Here is a 20,866-nt window from a genome sequence, read left to right as displayed (position 1 = left end):
GAGACTTAATGTCACATCAAATTGCACGATGCATACCAACATCTTTCACGGGACACATGCTATATTTTAGTCACAAATGGGACCAGTGAGAGAAGTCTTTCCAGCCTTCGTGGCTTTGCCTGCTATGTATGAAACGGAGTATTGGATACACATCTTATTCTGTGTGTATAGTGCTCAAAAATTGATATGTAAACAGCAATGAACGTCTTGCCTAAATACCTGGATCATGATTACCTAGAAGTGCGATGTGTGATCGCTCTGTAGCCGGTTTTTGAACATGGAGTACAGTAGTCCCAAGTGTATGTTTTGTAGTCTGAATTAAGCTGCTGTTACAAATGCAGGTGACCCTGGTAACGAAACAGCGGGCTGGAGTTTTGGAATTATTTGTGTTTAACTTTTTGAGCACTGTACAGGAACGTCCTGGGTGACTAATTCATTATCCTTTTCAGGGGACGGTATCCTCCCTTTCATGCAATTACAATTTTACAGATGCAATTGCTATGCAATTTTCTTGCAGACATAATTTTCTCGACAATGCTTTTTTGCTTTCATTTTCTTGCACAGTGCTGTTGTGTCACCTTTGCAATAAACGTTTGAGATTTTGTATAAAGCAACTCTCTAAATGTTGTGTGTAGTATATATATATATATTTTTTTTTCTTTCTTTTTTCGTAAAGAGTTCCACAGAAGAAAATTTGTCCATTTTTAGTCAGAATTTAGGATACTAGATGGTGGCATGGAAAGGGTTAAACCTGCCTTCTGGAAATTATTTTTAACATACTGTATTTACTCAGTCCTAAGGTATGCTTGATACTAAACTACTACTACACCCAGCGACAACTTTCTGTGGCAACAAAGCTACTAAGCATACATTTTTTTTTACTGCACATCTGCATGTTGTCGCCAGGTATAGTAAAAGATGTGCATGGAAACTTTGGATACACTTGGATAAAAGAAGCTTCGGATACAGTAGCCATGTGTTGCTCTGAGATAAATTGATAACAGTGATAACATGGTTGCCAGCTATAAGTAAAATGACGTAGGCATTACAATTACTAGATGCTTGAGCGTAAATGTTATTTTTTGTTGTCTTTCGCCTCTCAGATTCAAGAACTCGAGCAGCGTAGCCGGCAGATCACCCAGCAAATGGAATGCCAGGTGCATAACAGTGAAGCCGCCCGCAAGACCCTGGAGCAGCGTAGCCGTGAGAAGGAGGCTTCGCTCAAGGAAGAACTGCGACTCCTGGGGCAAGGTGAGGAATGCCTTGGGCAGCCTAACTTTAGGTGGGCGCGGACACTGCTTATCCCAATAAAGAAGCAATACATCAGCATACTTGCCCTCTCTCCCGAATTTTTCGTAAAAATTCGAAACTTCGGCTTGTTCTAAGATTTTGCAAATGTTGCGTCAAATTTTACGAAAAACAGCTTCACAAAAATGTTTCGCTCGTTGGTCTCCAAACGTCCCGTTGGAAGTCTTCCAAGGATACATACGAGATACTTGCCTTGCGCAAGCTTATTCAGAAAAGTTCTGAAAGCAGGCAAAATCGGCAAGAGCAATGTTGCTGGAAGAGTTACTGTGATACAAAAAATTAATGTGTTGCTTGTATAGGTTGGCAAACTCGCCCATGAGTCGACCCGCTCAGACTCAACCTGCTATGGCTGCTTAGTGGCTTTGCCGGTGCGCAGCTAAGCACGAGGTTACGGGATCAAATCCTGGACACGGCGGCTGTATTTCGGTGGGGGCGAAATGCAAAAAACGCTCGTGTATGGTGCATTGGGTGCATGTTTAAGAACTCCAGGGGGTCAAAATTAATCCGGAGTCCTCCACTATGGCATGTCTCATAATCATGTTGTGGTTTTGGCACTAAGACCCCAGAATCTAATAAAAATTTTTTTTCGCTCAAACTCGGACTGACCCGCGGGCCTGAGTGAGCCCGGCTGATTATAATTTTGGCGAGTCTGAGTGAGAGTGATTCCTAAGCCAAAATATACTGGGTGATAATTTTTAACTGTTCTGGAATGTTTCAAAATTGCCTGTGGCGGGTAGCATAATTCTTCTCGTTGAGCTGGAATATTCGAACAGACGGACATTATTAGTACGAGAAATCAAAACGCATTTTCAACTAATTAACAAAAATGCACTAACATCCCAATTAATTACATTACTGCACATATTGAAATTTATTCATTGTAGCCGGTGAGCTTACAAGACGATACCACTTGAAATGAATCTCCAGGATGATACAAGTTTCTAGATATTATTTCCCAAAGTGTGGGGTGAAATACATGGGCATTTCAGTTACTTTTGTGCTTCAACGCATAAAAGAGCATTTTTTTAAAAGAGGAACAACAGTGCATTTTTACATCAAGTGTGATGGCACATATCTCTGGTGCATCGATTTAGATGGTGTGCCCGATGATGGTGCATTGTGGCTTCTTCTTTCTGAAGTTTCACGTGCCAAATCCAGTTCCGATTATGAGGCACGCCGTAGTGGAGGGCTCCGGATTAATTTTGACCACCTGTGGTTCTTTAACGTGCACTACAATGCAAGCACACGGGCGTTTTTTGCATTGTGGCTATCGTGGCATTTAGCAGAAGCAGGTCATTCCTTGCGAGGTATGCTGTATATACCCAGCAAGAAAAAACAGGTGCCGTAGCATGGATGCGCTCGGCGTACCCGGTGCGTAAAGATATGATGGCTGTGGTACTGGCTTGGCATTTTGTGGCCACTTGTGTCGCATTCAAAGGGCCCTTCACGAAACCACTTAGAAAATTTTGGTTGTACACTGGAGATTGTTACGTGCCTTCTAGGGAGTGTTCTACCGCAAGAATTTGTCAAATTGGTTCATTATTAGCAGATATAGAAATGTTTGAAGTCTCGAGAACCCATGATTTCAGGATGCGAGCTTCACTGCCAACAGACACTCACGCCACTTGCCCCTATCTTGCCTCCACAAGAAAAATTAATTCCCTGCGTTCTCCCATACCGGAGCCGGAGGATCGCTTCATCTACACGCCATGGTCTCCCCAGCTTCTTTAAAAAAAATTTTTTTTTCTCTCGTTCTTGCTTGCTGCGCAGCGCACTTCCGGTGACGGTCTAGTGCGCAAGCCCATGAGCTGTTGCAGGAGAACACTTGCATTGTTGTCTGGCTGCTTCTGTGAAATGGATCCCTCAGTGCGCGCACGTTTGGAGAGGCTGGCCCAGCTCATGGATCCTTACCGCAATACACCGTGTCGTTGTATCATTGGCGCCAGACTAGCAGTATAAGTCAATGCCACATGAACACTAAGGTAGACGCGAGCCACTTTCTAAAGTCATCCATTGCAAAATGACTTGCGTATCGGGCAAATAAAAACATGTACATTTAACGACCAGAAACCTTTCTCTATATCGGAAAGTCATAGAGTGCAATAAGCGAAGGATTGAGCAGAAGCTTTTACCCATCTATGAAGGCCGCTATAAAGCGCTTTCAAGAGAAGTGTGCAAATCTGCAAGCCAGCCATGTTCAGGTTATTGGGCCATAGCTGCAGGTAGGTAATTGTGGGAAAGAGGTAACCCATGTACTATCGACCAAAAAAGTTTACGGACCACGGGATCTCAGAAAATGCTAAATATCCGAGCAGCCTTTAAAAGTAGCCAGTAAAACCGTACATCACAATGTTGTTTGCATATACCGGTAGAGGCTGGAAAAGGGAATACCAGGCTGCGTTTTGAGGCTGCGGAGATATTCAGCTTTTTATCAGATCCCTTGGTCTGTAAACTTTTTTGCTCGATAGTACATGTTTTCATCCCTTTGGATGATATTAATTGCAGACCGCAGGCATTCTACTGTAGTTTATGCCAAATTCAAAGCTGTGTAGCACGTTAGAGCTTGGTGCTTCATTAAAGTAACTGGTTACACGTAATTGGTTACTGAAAAAAAGTAATTGAATTGCAGTGAGTGTTTTTGAGTAAGCAAAGTCATAGTTACATCGTGAAACTATGAAAAAGTGTAATTGATTACAACTAAATTAAATTTAATTCGTTACGTACAAGTCTAGTGACCACAGTGGCTACGGCTGGCTATGGCTGCCAGTGGATCGGCATGCAAGAACGCAGGTTTCATGCTGAGAGGTAATCAAATTGGCGACGGTGGTGGCTTCTGTTGATGCCTTTTCGGATCTGTGGTCATGCCAAAGGGTTTGAAAAGTCAGAACGGGAAAAGGTTTTAACGTCCAAGATTTCAGAGGTCCTTATACATTGGCTCTATGAAGTACGTTATCAGCCATGTCTGACAAAATTGGTCGTTGATTGCATTCAAAATGTCAAACACCAGTTAAATATACATGTTCTATGCACACAATTATATGTCTGCTTCAAGTGTGTATTGTAATTGAACAGGCAACTACGGTGATCTTTTGCGGTTTGCTCATTTATAAGGTGCATCCATCTGAATAGACTTTAAGTAGCATTGTCTGAACGATAGGCAATTAATTTTATTGCGATAGCAATTATGTGGACACTCCAAGTGGATTTGTGCTGTCGGCATTGTCGGCGCTGTCGCCATGAGTAACGTTAATAGAACCAACTCAGTTTCATAGCTCTGCTGATAACATGGGCCGGTATTTTGTAGCGATGCCTTATGACGTATTCTACACTAGACTTATCATCCACTGCTCACGGACGGCTGATTCTGTTGGTAACGCGAGCGGACTGTCGCTCTGACCACTTAAAAGCGCGATAAGCGCGAAAAGGCATTATCACCGAAAAAGCATCGCTACAAAATACCGGCCATGGGCTCCGTGCTGGTCGCAAGAACTAATGGCGCTGTGATCGAGTTGCGCTACCGGCAGCACTTCCGGTTGCGCGCCTTTGCTGCGGCTGCGTCCTGTGTGGCCGTTATGGTGCTGCACATTTGTTGCGTCCTGCAGAAGTTCGTTCGGAGGTTTGAGTGCTCACGCTGATCTGCAGAGGTGTGAAGCCTGGCTTGTGTCGAGCATGCGATATGCTGACGTATTTTGCACCGGGTTGAACAAGCGGCTACAAGTCGTCAGCTAAGCACTACTTTCAATGCATAAACATTCGTGAGTACCACAGGTCCGTCAAGCAAAAAGTGTAATGCTTTGTATCTGCACGTAAATGCATAATTTTCGAACTTAAATGTTTGATCATTATAATATAAATGTTGATGATTGGTAGCTTTATAAGAGATAAGGAACAATTTAAAAATATTGACCAGAGGGAATACCCATAGGGATACACAGGGCTCCATAGAAAATGCATGGGGAAGCTTATAGTAGGGGTGAGCCAAATGAAATTTGGGAGTGGGCTAAAACCAAATTTGGGGGACGGGGGCCAACTTGAATTTGGGGGTCGGCCCGCGTGCAGTAAGACTTTCTCCAAGGAAATGCATAGCTAATACAGGGTGTCCCGACTATCATGCACCAAGATTTAAAAATATGCAAATGCCTCGTAACTGGAGAGAACCAAGGTAATGGTGGGTATTTGTGTGGGCGCAGGTCAGTCGGACGGACTAAGGAATCGCCCAAAGACAGAGAGGAACGATTTTTAACACGGATAGGAGACAAGGACTAGACGCACACTAAATGCAGAGACTAAATGACACAAGTCGCGCTATTGTCGATAATCCTAGTCGTGTGCTGTACCACTCACAGTTAAGTTCCAATTGCCGCAGTGGTTACCTGCTGCAGCGGTGAGGTAGCGACGGCTGGGACGCAGCTCAGCCGCATGTTGCTGGTACAGTGACGCGAACCGGGGCGCAGCCCGGCGTCGACGGGTGATGAACGGTGATGACACCGTAGGGCGGCCTATCTCAGCCTAACAGGAGCCAGGGCGAAGCCTGACCACGGCAGGATCCGCCAGGTAGCTCGGCTTCCAGGGACAGCGAACCGGGGCGAAGCCCGGTTTAATAGGGTTGGGATCGCTGACATAGGGACTTGGCCCGCTCCGCAGAGCTTGTCGGCCCCGTCACTCGAGCTGCACTCTCGCGGAACGCGCACCATCCACGCACACTCCCGCACTCTTCGGCCCCACATACCGAACACAAGCACTGAAATGCCCGCACATTTCACCTCTCGGCCTCGCACACAGAACACAACCATATCAATACCATCCTCCGGCCACAGTAATGTTGTTTGCCGTCGCTTGGAAATACTCAGATTATTTTGTGAATTCTTCCTAACTACATAATTAGTCTTAATTATTTAATCAACTTCTCAAATATTATTGGAATAGAAGTGTAAACCAGAAAATTTTAGAGCAGCATGAAAAACTCCCGATACAGCTTTCTGTTGCTCAATGCGTGCTTTTCCAAGCGTGAAAGAAGCCCGCGAATATACGCAAAGTGCCTCAAGCGGCCAGTCGCGCGGCAATTTTGTGTGTATTTGCGGGCTTCGTTAACGCTCGGAAAAACACTTTTATGTAGCATGTATTGAGCAACAGAAAGCTGTATCGGAATTTTTTCATGCTGCTTTACAGTCTTCTCACTGACACTTTTAATCTAATTAAGATATTTAAAAAGTTGATTAACTACTTGAGACTAATTACGTATTTAGGAGGAATGAAAAAAAAATTATCTGAGTCTCTCCAAGCGACGGCAAACAACATTACCTTGGTTCTGTCCAGCACCGTGGCATTTGCATATTTTAAAATATATTCGTGCAGTATAGTTGGGACACCCTGTATAGGAAGTAAAGGAACTCTCCATTTGCAGATGGCCGAATAAACAATAATGTTTACAGCTTTTTCACGCTATCTGGTAGCTTTAGATTTTTTTTTTTTTTGCTTCTTCCCTCATTAACTATCCTGCTTTTATCCCCCTCCCACATAATCGATTATGAATTGCCATATGTGGTGAGCACATCCCGTCACAATTGATGTTGGGGTAGCTTTGCAGTATAGCATAGGGGTTGAAATCGAAGCGTTCACATCGCCCTTAGAATTCGTACTGTGCTTGCGAAGCTGTCACTCTTAGTGAAAACCATGAACTCCAATTACGAAGGCAGTATAGCTTTTCAGTGGAGCAATAAATCGACGCAGACGAGCAAACGCGTGTGCAATACCAAGCTGCCGCGCTGCTGCAGCAGCAGCCGACGCGGCCAACCAGTAGCCGGACTCGACCACAGTGCCATTAGTTCGCGTGACCACCACGTGGCCCACATGCTTGCGCGCTGGCCAATATGCGGAGCTACGAAACTGAGTTGGTTCTCGTATTGTTGGCCGTGAGGTTCTGTATAAAGTCCAATGGTGATGAAATTGTCGCTGCGCGCCGTATGCTGTATGTGCGAGTGAAAGCGCGCGAGGGACGCGCGCTTTCACGGGAAGTGAACGCACGGCGGAGAGCAAACGCGACTTCTTCCATTGCGCGAAAGGCCATGGGGGGACAGGCGGGAGGGATAGGAGGTGACATTTAGTTGCGGCATGAAAGGCGTATTTATATAAAAACGTTCCGAGGCGAGAAGGTGGTAAAGACTTTCAATGCTGCTCGACGAGTGTCCCGTTCTGATCTCATCGAAAACCTCCAAGCCGCTGCCAGAGGCACAGGCAACAGTCGTCAATGCCACGCACGTTTGGTGTGAACGCGGGCGAAATGCAGACTGCGTTGACAACAGTTCTGCGCGTTGCTGGTGCTGCTACATGTCCAAGTTTATACAGCTGATAAAACTACTATCCTTACTTCGTATAACTCTCGACAAATTTGCTAGCGCAAATGATGCTTCGCCTTTCGGGCGAAGCTGCGACGTTTTTCTAACACTTTTCTTCTCTGTGTATTTTTCTACTTTTATGAGGATATTATCTAATTGGCTATATAATTTGATGTCCAAAGCCCATATTTTTCTTGTATTTGTATTTGGTTTGATCAAAACACTTAACCATTTGGACATCCTTATGAGATACATGTCATTTTTTTTACCCCCATGTAATGCTTACAGAGAATGGCAAGCTACTCAAGGAGCTCAATGACACCCAGGTGCGTCTTCAGCAGGAGCTCACGGCAGCGACCAAAGCACTTGACGCCACCAAGGCTCAGCTGGAGCGCAGTGAAGCCAAGCTCTCGTGAGTGTGCCATTCTTTGTGCCTTTAAAATAACTGAAAAGGCGTGTGGTATACTTAGGGGTTGTTAATTTTTGGGTTTTATATTTTCTTGAATTCGGGGGATGAAAATCAGGTGCTATTTTTCAAACTGATAATCGGAGAGAAATGATAAATGATAAAAAGAACTGATAACCATTCCGAATTTCAAGTTTTTTCGGGTAAAATTTACAAATGTACTGAGTAATCCATTGCATTAGTTTTTTGTTTTTTTTAATTCAAAGGGTATCACGAGCTCCTTAACGCTAATGCGTTAAAACTAGGAATCTGTTTCAAGCTGGTAATCGGGGGTTACATCAGTGTTTTCTAGCAAATACTCCAAAGTTCAGCGTTTGTTTGGAAATTAAGAAGTATTAATGTCAGTAAAGAGCATTGATAACTTTTGGGAAATGACATTTTATTTACTGAAAAGCTGGTTGTCGATTTTTCACACATCTTTGTTAACATACATTATCATCTGCATGCAAAACATACGGTCTCCATCCGAGACCTGTCCGATCTTTGAACGTATCTCAGCTGAGAGAAAGTTCTCTCGACATGACATCTTCCATTAGTTAGGCACAACAATGTCAGTGCTATTGAAGAAGAGCCTGTTGTCACTTTTCTTCAGCCGGCCTTCGTTGAATGTCACGGTGAGTTCTCAGAGTTAGGCGCACTCATTGGGCATTTGGTTTAGAGCCGTGCAGCGACCACGGAGCTGCACACAGCTTGTGAAATTAAATCTATAGGTCACTGGAGTTCACTGGAGGGCAACAGGATCTAACTCTGTTGTCCTGAGGCGGGGTAGCTAGCGCGTGTGCACCGCGAACTTTGTGCAGTGTGAAAAAAATAAATAAAAGGTTGGTATGTCAGTGGCGCACCGACGGGGGGGGGGGGGATTCGGGGGTTGTAACCCCCCCCCCCCCCCCCCCGAGGCCGACTTAACCCCCCCTTTTGTTCAACCCCTTTTCTTTCCTTACGCATTTGAGTACTGCAACTAAGATGTAAGACGTGCAATCGTCTGCACACTCGCAAAAAGCGCATTTTTTTGACAATTTCCCGTGAAGAAATCAAAATTAGTGCTGTTTAGATCGTATTGGCAAACTGTCAAGCCCCCCCTGGCAGAGATCCTGGGTGTGCTACTGTGGTATGTGGTTTTCGAATTTAGGGTGAAATCGGGTTTAATCTGATACTCTTGGGATATGTTCGGGGTGCAAAAATCGGGTAAAACCTGAAAAAGAACAACCCTAGGTATACTTAGACGTTTGATATAAATTCTTATAGAAAATTCAGCATGGCTGACAAAGATTATGTTACAGTTTCGTTTTAGATGGCCATCCGTTGCGTGGTACCACTTGTGCCACCCTGTAAAGGTGGAGAAATAAAGCAACATGGGATCAGTTTCGAGCGCGATACGGTCGTGCTGTAGTACATGTCGTTAGTTTCTATTCCCTGGGTGTAACCATTGACGGCGACCGCAGAGTCGGTCCGCCTCGCAGCACTGCTCGGCTTACACGCGCGAGATTAAGAAAGGCTTATGTTGACACAAGCGCTGATGAACATACGAGAGTTTATAAAATAAAAGTTATTGAATATGAACGACGAATGAGCATGACGCTTGCTGCTCGCTCTTCTTTTTTGATCAACTTGAATGCTGTGGATCAGGCACTTGAACCAGTGGGGCACAGTAACAGAAGACCATAGGCAGTAACACTGGCTGGCGTGTTTATTTCTCATAGCACCCAAGAGGGCCTTGTAGCGGATTTGCGGAAACAGGTGTCCAGGCTGGAACAGCAAGAGCGGCAGTCGTCTGCCCAGTTGGCCGATGTGAACCGAGCTCTCAAAAATCAGGAGCAGGCTGCCAAGGCTGCCGAATCAAAGTAAGTACTTGTGAATACGTAGCCTCAAGAATGTTTGCTTTAATAAACAAAAGAAAAGAAGAACGCAGCCGAACATGTTCTGGAGTGGTGCTTGTTTTACGAGCATATTATTCACTTTGACAAGTGACCTTGCATGATGCAACGTGACCGATGTATGTGTGCTTCTTAAGCATAAAATGCATTTGGCTCTCATGGAGGGTGTTTTGTCAGTATGCTTACTTCAGGCTCAGCTTTGAAGCTTACTTTGAAAGGTCTGTTTATGATGAACAAGGAAAATGGGCATTTTGCTCCAGTAACATGTTGAAACTAGGTCATCGGTTTGTAAAGTGCGGTCTACCCTCGTCATGCGGTCTACCCTCGTCAAAATGAACTCTTGTCAGTATAATACTGTATTTTTCCGTGTATAACCCGTCATCGTGTATCGCACACCCAGTCACAACATCCCGAAAAGAAAAAAAGAAATCTTTATGTATAACCCATGGAAATAACTGCGTACAACAACGCTCGGATATTTGTAAAACAGTCTCCATTCCTGGATGCACGACTAATCCATGTCGTATGGTGACAGTATCTTCGGGCAGTTGCTCTGTTCCCCCCTGTCCCCCTTCGGCTATGCCAATAGCTGGATTGCGATGGACATGATTGCGGACGAATCAGTGATGTGTCATGTGACGGGAATTAGACCACTACGCAGCTAGCACTCCCACTACAGAGGATAACAGTGCAGATGGAGCAGCCCTCGCATGGGCAATGACAGCGAAGCAAATGCGACCGAGCCGAAAATCCCAACGATGGTTTGGCTCTTCGCCGTATAGCGAAGGAGTTCATGCAAACTGAGCAAATGCCGCGGGAACAGGTGACGTTTGATCACGTGATACGCAACCCGCTCGATCAATTCGCGATTTGCTTTGTCGTGTAAATACAGCTTTATCTTCAGCTTCTGCAGCTAAGTACAGGCATTGAGTGCATCTGATTGTGATTTGATTTCTAGTTTGCCAGCACTGCATGCACTAATCACTAACTATATAAACTCAAAATGGCGACCCATAAAGAGGAGGTGAGTAAGCGACCTTGAAGAAAGGCAGAAGGGAGCTTCAACACGCAGGGGTGGGGAGAGGGTGCAAGTTCCCTAGGTTCTAACCTTGAATGGCGGGGAACCTTGATTTAAGGTTTGGCTTCACGGTAGCGCTGCACGCGCTGCCCTGAAGCCAGAGCTCAAGATGAAATTTGCATATAACGCACTCCCATGCTTTGCTGTTAAATGAAAAAAATTTTTTTTTGGTGCAGTTATATGTGCAAAAATACGGTATGTTTAAAATTTTATACAGAAGACTCATTAATTTGACCGTGCTAATTTGATCTTGCTAATTTGATTTCTTGGTTAACATGATCCTGACCAAAAGTCCGCTACTCTTCTATGGGCCAGAACTTTGGTTATTTGGATCCTGAAATTGGTCCTCATTGGATAAGTTGAACTTGACTGGTTGGCATGCATGCTCCTGACCCCAATGGCTTCATCTGTCTTGGCATCACTAGGAGACAGTGAATTCATTGAACATACATCATCTCCCGTCGAAAGTGATTATTTTGGCCTGCCCTAGGAAGATTTTCATGCAAAAATTGTAGCTTACAATGAAATGATTACGGTATTGCCCGGTTCTAACGTGTGTCCTTAAAAAAAAAATTATCTGGATATTGCCTGCATGGTGCAATCGGATATGAAAATAAAACTGTTTGCAGCGTTTGCAACATGCCTACCGTCAGAGCTAGCCTAGCTAGCATCATCACCGTGTCAATTGCAAGATAACAACAGCATAACTTTTCATGGAGCATGATGAAGTGCCACTTTCAGTTTGATTACGAAAGCTAATTCAAAAGAAAAGTTGTTTTACTTGCTGTGCCAGCAGCTACATGTGGCGTCACATGCTTTAGCAATCTGGGAAATTGCATGTGTTGCAGGATGAACTAGCAAAGAGATTAGCCTAGGTGTGGTCCCGTTTGCGATTGCTGCAGAGTTGTATGATAAGTGCAGAATATCAAACACACAATAGACCATACAGAGTATGACATGTTGTTATCCATAGACAGCGATTAAGTGGGAGAGTGATGACTATAAACATTAATCATAAATAAATTTCTATTCTGTGAAGTTGACGTTTCTCGTTATTATCCTTTTCCGGATTGCCCGAATCGGAGGCATGCTACATTTTTCTGACCAGAAAATTGTGTGCATGCTAATTTCTGCTTTGTGCAGGAGCTCTAATCTCATTTCTACGTTAGTTCTACTTTGAACCCATATAATGTAAGTGTGCATTTGATCCGGGGGGGGGGGGGGGGGGGGAGGGGAGAGGGGAGGGTGGTGTTAGGATTGGGCTGATACTGCAAAATGAACGAGCACTGCCTTTCCGAGTTTTTTTTCTCCCTCTTGTTTAATTTGGCTTGCCAGATAATCCCATCAATTTTGTTGGTCCCATCAGAGTCATGTAACTGAAGCCCACTGTATAAGTTTATGCCAAATTCGTTTGTTATTGACTCTGTTCTATTGGTAACTTGCTCTGAAATGCATAATTGTATGTTGCAAATGCTTCCTACACCTGACCTGCAAGCCTGTGCACTGCTAAGACACCTGCCACCTGCTTTCTATGCAGGTCTGTTGCTCTGGCACTGGGGAATTAACAGATATTAACACTAAAGGCATACAAAATTTTATATATGTGATAAAATGTCACAACAATTAAGATAATTAATAATTTGGCATGTAATAGCCACGTTTGATGTAAGAAGGTTCAACTGCGCATGTGCTGAAGGTAGGGCAATGCTTTTATGTGGAAATTCTAGAGAACTTGCCTGTTTTCATGCATAGGCATATGTAAATTGATGGCTGTGCAATTTGTGCATAGTAAGCAATGTGCCCAGCTAGCATCCATGATGTTGCCAAGCCATGCAGCAGCTCCGTTTGTTAAAGGATGGCAGCCTCCTACATAATGTGTTTACTGATGTTTTTGATGAAAATATACAGTCGAATCCCCCTAAAACGAATGCCGCTACAACGAAATTTCCGCCACAACGAAGGTTTTCGGATTCCCCGTCAGCTGCCCATAGAAAGTAATACAAAAAAAAGTCCCTTCATAACGAAGGCGTTTTATTCGGTATTTCCGCTTCAACAAACTTTTCGAGAACGAAACTGTGACTGAATTGAAATTGAAACTGCCGAGTAGTCAAATTAGAAGGCCCTTCCAAAGCTGTGACAATCGTATGTCCGCTTGAACGAGGTTTTCGCGAACGAAATCAAATTCAAAGTACCGGTTTAAGCCACTGCAATCCATAGCCACGCGTGATCACCACGCGCCTGTGCGACACTGCAGGGGATCACCACAATCGCTGCCGTTTTCTGTGGTGTGTGTCCGGGTGAAATCGCTACGCCAACGAAGAAGCGTAAACTTCTCTCTCTCGAGGAGAAGGCACATACGATCGCCGAGGCAGAAAGCAAAAGGAAAAATCTCGCAGTTTCGCCCGCAAGGCGAAGCATCGGTTGCGATAGCAAGTTAGTAGACAGCTATACGAACTAAAGATAGTAGTTTTCTTGTAAACATTCGCTAACTAAATTACCGGGCACTGTGTCACACGCACACAGATTAACATGAACAGATCTCGCTCGATGACCGCGGAAACTCTGTGTCAACACGCTGGAGTGAGACGCGGCAAAAACAGAGAACGAATTGACCTCCGTGCCGTCACTCGCTTCACCGCGAACTAAACGTCGAAAGCACAGCGCACACGACTCTACCGGCACTAGTTGCACTTTTCCCCCATCGCAGATCGCTTTGAAGATGAGGCCCGCGCGGGCGCTCACTTTGTGCACGTCGCAAATTGCTTTCAAGATAGCGGCCGCGCCGCAGCCGCTGTTGTCAACAAGATGCTAACGTCTCGTCATTTGGGGAAAATGACTATCCGCTAGACATACCGACTGCGGCGACTGCTTTGAAAGCAATGGTTCATTTTCGCCTCATCAGAGAAGTTATCCGTACCCACGACAATGCGATGGGCTCTTTTAACGGACTCTGAGACTCGCGTAACGCCTTTGCTTGCCGTGAAGCGTAAGAAATCCAGGCTGACCGACTTCGGGAAATAAAACTTCCGGTAAGCGCAAGCTTGCCAAGCTTGCCGACTTTGTCATAAATATTCAGTGAAATTGCGATAATTCAAACCGCTTCATTGCGAAGGTGCGCGACCAGCCAGGCATGCGCGTTGGATTAGGCGTCAGCCGCAATGTACGAAAAATGCTGTAACAGCGGCACAAAATGCATTCGCTCGTGAAGTTAACACTTTATCAACTGCCTTCGGTACCTCTCAACCCACCATCGCGAAGATTTCCCTGACGATGGTTTCGGTTTCGTTCGCGGCTTTGCCGTTTGGCGTACGTACCGTGTTTACTCGATTCTAAGCACCCCCTTTTTTTCTTGATCGCGATGCCCAAAGTGAGGGGGGGGGGGGGGGTTGCTTAGATTCGAAAAATATCTGTGACGCTCGGCTCCGGCTACACGCGGCGCGCGAGCGTCAAGAGTCCACGCGGCTCGCGGGCGTCACGAGTCCGCGCGGCTCTGCAGCCCGACTGTGCGGCGAGATCCCGCTGCGGACGCCGTGCCACCTCGGGAGTGCGACGGCTCCGGCTACGCGCGGCTCGTGGGTGTCACGAGGCAGCCTTGGCTACGCGCTCTTCTAAACAAATAGGCGGGTGCTTAGATTCGCATGCAAACTTTCCCCCAATTATTTTTCGCGAAAATAGAGGGGGGGGGGGGTGCATAGTATCGCGAAAATACGGTATATACATACCAATTCGCGTCAACGAAGTTCCGCCACAACGAAATTTTTCGTGTTTCCCGTGAGTTTCGTTGTAGCGGGACTCGACTGTAAACCAAAATGGCTCAAGGCCTTTTGCTGGTGTGACAGGCCTGTTGCATCAGTGTTGTGATCATGCATTGATCCCACGGTATGGGGCACGGATATGTGGGGGGTGATTGACAATGTTCTTTTTTAAACCTGAATGATGAGGTGAGAAGCCCCAAGCAAAGGGAGTGTCACAGGGAGGTATTACAGCTGCTGCAAGCAGCCCAAGCCTAGTCAAAGGAGGGCCAGCTAATTGCCAAGCCTGCATTGAGTCAAGGCATGTCAACTAGTGGGGGTACGGGCTCTCTTGTCAATCACCTATGTGCCTTTGTCTTTTCCTTCCCACCTCCGGGGTGACTAAGAAAAGAGTGAACTGGATGAAGACGCTCTTATGGAATACCAGTTGGCCCAAACTGCTGCGCCTGTGTCAATTTATGCCCTGGATGTGTTTCCCTGTTTGTGAGCCGGGATGCATATTTTTGGGCTAGGCTCTCCACTGAGAAAAAGGGCTGCAAACCTCCGTATTGGCCAAAGGTGATGTCACCTATCTTGTGACACCGGATTGGGGATAGGTGACTTGACCAAGACGACAGAAGGGATAAAAGACGAGACGGTTGCTTTGTCTAGGGATCGGCAGGTTGAAATCGAACTGAACTTCTAATTGATTTTAGCATATTTTTGTGCATAATATAAGCGTTGTGTTCTAAAAAGTTCTGAATGTTGGGCCAAGGTCTACAATTCTTACTCCACCACAGTGTGTGAACTTCCCACATCTTCCAAGCCCCGGCCACAACATCAGCAAATGATAGCTGAAAAGAGGAGGGTTAAGCTTGTTCATGGTTTGGAATGAGAAAAAATGTCGGGCTGAGGCACAGTGTAAGAGTTAGACTGCTTTGGCAAGTGTGGGTAGGTATGGCAGAAGAGATCATTTATTGGTTGAGGTGGCAAATAAGGTAGCTAGGCTCCAATTTGAGCTGAGTTATAGTGAGAATTGGCCTCTCACCTTGCATATTTTACTTTTGTTTCTCAGGAATGCAAACTTGGAAGTTAAAGTTCGCGACTTGGAAACTGCCATTGACAATGCAAATCGAGAGGCTCGTCAGCTAGAGAAGCAGCTGCACAAATCTGTGCAAGATCTGGAACGACAATCGCAGGACTTGGTGCAGTTACAAGGCCAGTTGTCTAACACCAAGGTAAGTGCAGTTATATTTGGTATTTTTGTACCCTCCACCGACCAATTGCGAGGCAAGTTCTGCCTTCTTTGTTGCAGTATACTTCTTTCTAATAGGCAAGCATTCTTTGATTGCAGAACCAACTCCTCGCCATGGAAAACCACAAGCAAAACCTGGAAAAAGATCTTTCCCAGTGCCGTTCCGAGTTGCAGCGCGAGTCGACTCGGTGCCAGAACCTCGAGGCTCAGCTGCAAGAGGCGAAGCAAAAAATCGAAGAGCTTCGGCAGGCTGTCCACCAGAGTGATGGCAATACGGAGCGGCTGCGGGCAGAACTTGACAGGTCGCAGCGGACCGCTGCGGACAGTGGTGTGAGAATTCAAAAGCTGGAGTTGAAGCTGGAGGACTGTGAACGACGTGAAAGGGAAGCGTCTGAGAAAGCGTTGACCCTGGAGCGAGAAGTTCAGGACCTGCGCAAGGTTGCTGAAGAGAGTCGTGCCCTCGCTAGGACACTCCACGAAAAAGAACAGGAGGTGTCCTCCCTTACCAAATCAAAGCAGGCCCTAGACGACACTATAAAGCAGCTTTCGAATGAAGTGCAGCAAATGTCATCGAATATATTGTATGAACAAGCGCAGGCTGCGAGCCTCGAAAAGGAAATTGCGGTCAGCAGGGATCTTGTTGCCAGTGCGGAGAAACTAAGAAAGGACCTTGAGGACGCTACACACCTCAGTGATGAAATCAAGGCTGCTTTGGAAGATAGCGAAAAACAGAGAGAGGTTCTACGAGTAGAATTAGCGCGTCAGATGGCAGAATGTGAAAAGATACCCGCTCTCGAGAGTGCTCTCAAAGAATCCAGGGCGCAGCTTTCCCAGAGTGAAACAAATGTGCGAGAGCTTGAGAGCTTGCTGTCTGAAAGGGAAAGCGAGAAGATGACTCTGCTTAAGAACCTCTCCGAGAAGGAAGCAGCCTTGAAAGATTTTGAAAGCCAGGCCGAAACGCTGCAGAAGAATGCCCAGCAAGTGGAAGTCGAGCTCGGGTCGGTGATGGACCAACTGCTCAAAAGCGACAGAGCGTTGATGGAACACGAGTTGGCCCTCAAGGAGAGGGAGGTTCTCCTCGAGGGAATGAAGAAGGAGCTGGACGACACTGTGCAGAAGGTGCAGAACCTTGAGCAAGCAGAGGCCGATCATCGACGGCTTGCGGAAGAGAAAGAAGCCGAGATCACGGCGCTGAAACAAGACATCTCCGCAGAGAAAGAGCTCTCCAAGCTGCTGGAGCAACAAAGCGTGAGCCTCAGTGAAATCGAATCATCCAAGAACGCGCTGGAGTCGGAGCTTGCGACGGCAGCCGAGAAGTATGCTACGCTGCAGCAGGAGTACCAGCAATGCCTTAAACTCATCGAGTCTAAGGATGGTGAAGTTCTTTCCCTAACTGCCTTTGTCAAGGAGAAAGAAGTCATTGTGGAAGAACTAAAGGAGCATATCACAAATGCACAAGAGAAGGAGCAGGCTTTGCTTGCAAAGACAGGCGAAGAGAAGCGAGCTCTCGAGGAGATGCTTTCGCTGGCAACAAAAGAGATAAGCAACCTGAAGACTGAGCTGTGCCAGGAGCTTAAACAGCACGGCGCCACTGTCGACAGGCTCGAGGCCGTGAATGCCAAGTTTGCCGAACAGACTGAGCAGTACGCAGCATTGGTCAAAGAAAAGAAAGAGTTGTTGTTTGCGCAGGTGGCACTGGAAGAGGAGCTTGCTTCGAGCAAGAGGAAGATCGAGGAGCTGCAAGCGGAGCACATCGTACTTGCCAGCCAGCTCGAAGTTAAGAGTGCCCAAGTCGACACTCTGCAGGAGAAGGTCGACAAGCTGCTCACGCACGAAGTGGCCCGTATTCAGGGAGAGCTCTGTCAGAAAATCTCTGATATCGAGGAGCTCAAGAAGACAATCGCGGACCTTTGTGAGAAAGAGAAGGAGCTGGGCACATTGCGGGAACAGCTGGTGGCGGCCTCAAGGCAGTGCTCGGAGTTTGAGCAGCAGTGCGAAGCTCTGAGGAACAAGTGCGAGGAGGCGACATTGAGGGAGCAGGAACTTCGCGTCCGACTGAATGTGTTGTCATGCCAGCGAGATGAAGAAACTGCTGAGCGACAGGCGTTAGAGCATGATCTCGTGGACAGAAATGCGGTCAGTGCTTTTTTTTTTTTCTTTTTGGTTAACAGCGGTAACAGTGGCACCTACTAATGCTCTTGACGTGTTCAAGTTCATAGCTTTCAGTATGTTTGTAAGTCTTGCCACTCACACAATTCGCGTTAGCTAACTCACACAGTCTCAGTAGCTGGTTTGAATACCAATGTAAAACTCTTGTATGTGCACATTCGTAGCAATCAAAGAACTGAAATTAGCAACAAAGAATTTATGCACATTGTTTAAGGCAAGCCCCAAAAGGGGGGGGGGGGGGGGAAGATTATACAAACGAAGCACTGCCCCGGAAACAATGTTAACAGAGGAAGGTGCCTGCCCACCTAGCTTTCAGTAAATAACATTGCCATAGAAACAAGGTAATCATAACGAGTCATAGCTACATGCAAATAAAACAAGTTGTGGCAAAAATCAAGCAGGGGTACATACTATATGCTGTCAAAGGTAGCACTGAGGTTCTGCTTTGGTGGCCTTGTATTATTTTTTATGTTAACTTGTATGTTTGCCATGTAAGGTAGCACAATTTAACCTTTTTATATATGCAATATTTCTTACAAACATACACACTGATACTGGCAAAAAGAAAAAAGAAATGTTGTACTTACTCTACCTTTACTTTGTTATATATAGATAATTTGTTATACCTGTGTTCACTATATTGAGGTTCAACTGTATGCTGAAAATCGAAATTACTGGAATGACCTTTCGTGGTTAGCATTGTTGTAATTAGCAGTGAAATTTCCACCATACCAAATTTTTGATACCTGCTCTTTGAGTTTCGACTGACATATGGGACTTTCCTGCTTGTTTCCTCTGTCTAGGAACGAGACGAAGGACTGCTACAGTTGGCTTCAACGCAAGGCTGCTTGGAGCAAGCACTTGTAGTTGTAACTGAAAAAGACGCCCGCATCCGCGAGCTTGAGGACCTCGCAGCCAGCACACAGGCAGCACTGGATGCACTGAAAGAGAAAACAGCTTCGCTCTCTCACTCTCTCAACACTGCAGACGGCAAGCTGCAAGAAGCTGAACAGAGACAGGTGCAGCTCGAAAAGCAGCTGGAAGAAAAGAAAGCTGCCATCGCTATGTTGGCTGAGGAACAGTCGTGTATGAAAAATGCAAAGGCCGAGGCTCTGGCGTTGAGGGAGAGACTGGCCGCCTTCGAGAGCCTTCAGGAAGATGCGGAAGAGCTGAGGCAGCAGCTCGTTGAGCGTAATGGGGAGAGAGATGAGTTGCATGTGACAATGATGCAACTGCAGAATGAAGTTGAGGCCAGAGAACAGGAAATAAACTTTGCCCGACAGCGGCAGCTGCAACTTGAAAGTCAGCTGGAAGAGAAGGAAGGTGTCATGGCTGCCTTGGTTGAGGAACAGTCTCGCTTGAAAGAAGCAGAAGCCGAGGCTGTGGCTTTGAGGGAGAGACTGTTGACTTTTGAGAGCCTTCAGGAGGATGCGGAAGAGCTGAGGCAGCAGCTTGTTGAGCGTAATGGGGAGAGAGATGAGTTGCATGTGACAATGATGCAACTGCAGAATGAAGTTGAGGCCAGAGAACAGGAAATAAACTTTGCCCGACAGCGGCAGCTGCAACTTGAAAGTCAGCTGGAAGAGAAGGAAGGTGTCATAGCTGCCTTGGTTGAGGAACAGTCTCGCATGAAAGAAGCAGAAGCCGAGGCTGTGGCTTTGAGGGAGAGACTGGCGACATTTGAGAGCCTTCAGGAAGATGCGGAAGAGCTGAGGCAGCAGCTCGTTGAGCGTAATGGGGAGAGGGATGAGTTGCATGTGACAAGGATGCAACTGCAGAATGAAGCTGAGGCCAGAGAACAGGAACTAAACTTTGCCCGACAGCGGCAGCTGCAACTTGAAAGTCAGCTGGAAGAGAAGGAACGTGTGATGGTTCCCTTGGTTGCAGAAAAGACCTCCTTAAAGGAGACGGAGTCTGTGGTGTTCAGGGAGGGACTGACCACCCTTGAAAGCGTCCAGGAGGACGTGGAAGAGCTCAGGCGCCAGCTCGTTGAGCGAAATGGTGAGAGGGACGAGCTATGTGTGACAATGATGCGGCTGCGGAACGACGCAGCGGCTCGAGAACAAGAACTCGGCTTGGCACTCGTGGAGGCCTTGGAAAGAGAGGCGACAAAACCGCTGAGACTGCTCGAATACATCAGGGACTGCGACACTGCGCAGCAGCAGAGTGTCTGGTTGCCGGAAGTTGCTGCCGTACTTTTTGAGATGTACCGGGTCGCTGTCGGATGCCTTGAGGACCTGAGCAGCGCGTTGGAAGCTCGTCACGGGCACCTCCAGGAACGACGCCAGTGGCTTGTTGATGCGCAAGAACAGCATCCTGAGGATGGGGTCGCATGCGTGGAGTCATCACTGCAGCAGGTGTTGGCTCAGCGGCAAGCAGTGATGGAACGGATTGATAGGTTGAAGAGCCTTGCCAGTGTAGTTAAACCTTGGGCAGAGTCCCCATCGTTCGCCCAGGTGCCAGGGGCCTTCCTTGATTGCACTATGCAGGACAGCACCGTTATGGCTAATGCAGCAAGTGACATTATGGAGTCCTCGGATGAATCTGCCAGTCTTCACCGTGCAAGGTGAGCCTTGATTGTTTAGCATGTGATGTTATCTCAGCTGGTCTTTAGATTGTAGAGGTCTTGCTCTTTAAAGTGAAGCTTTCT

The 20,866-nt window shown here is 46.4% G+C and overlaps 1 protein-coding gene across 2 annotated transcripts in view; it reads left to right on the top strand.

Moving 5' to 3' along the window:
- The window catches only part of LOC119461256 (uncharacterized), a 61,680-nt gene that overhangs the window by 12,493 nt on the left and 28,321 nt on the right, over window positions 1-20,866 (top strand). For both annotated transcript variants that reach the window (XM_049672147.1, XM_049672146.1), the window contains exons 6-11: window positions 1,104-1,251; window positions 7,932-8,055; window positions 9,810-9,950; window positions 15,868-16,030; window positions 16,147-18,183; window positions 19,020-20,782. In XM_049672147.1, the coding sequence (XP_049528104.1) occupies window positions 1,104-1,251; window positions 7,932-8,055; window positions 9,810-9,950; window positions 15,868-16,030; window positions 16,147-18,183; window positions 19,020-20,782 (4,376 nt within the window). The remainder of the gene's footprint in view (window positions 1-1,103; window positions 1,252-7,931; window positions 8,056-9,809; window positions 9,951-15,867; window positions 16,031-16,146; window positions 18,184-19,019; window positions 20,783-20,866) is intronic.

The sequence above is a fragment of the Dermacentor silvarum genome, chromosome 8, assembly GCF_013339745.2.
Source record: "Dermacentor silvarum isolate Dsil-2018 chromosome 8, BIME_Dsil_1.4, whole genome shotgun sequence".
Lineage (NCBI taxonomy): Eukaryota > Metazoa > Arthropoda > Arachnida > Ixodida > Ixodidae > Dermacentor > Dermacentor silvarum.
The sequence above is the reverse complement of the archived record's forward strand: the minus strand, read 5'-3'. Positions and strand labels throughout refer to the sequence as shown.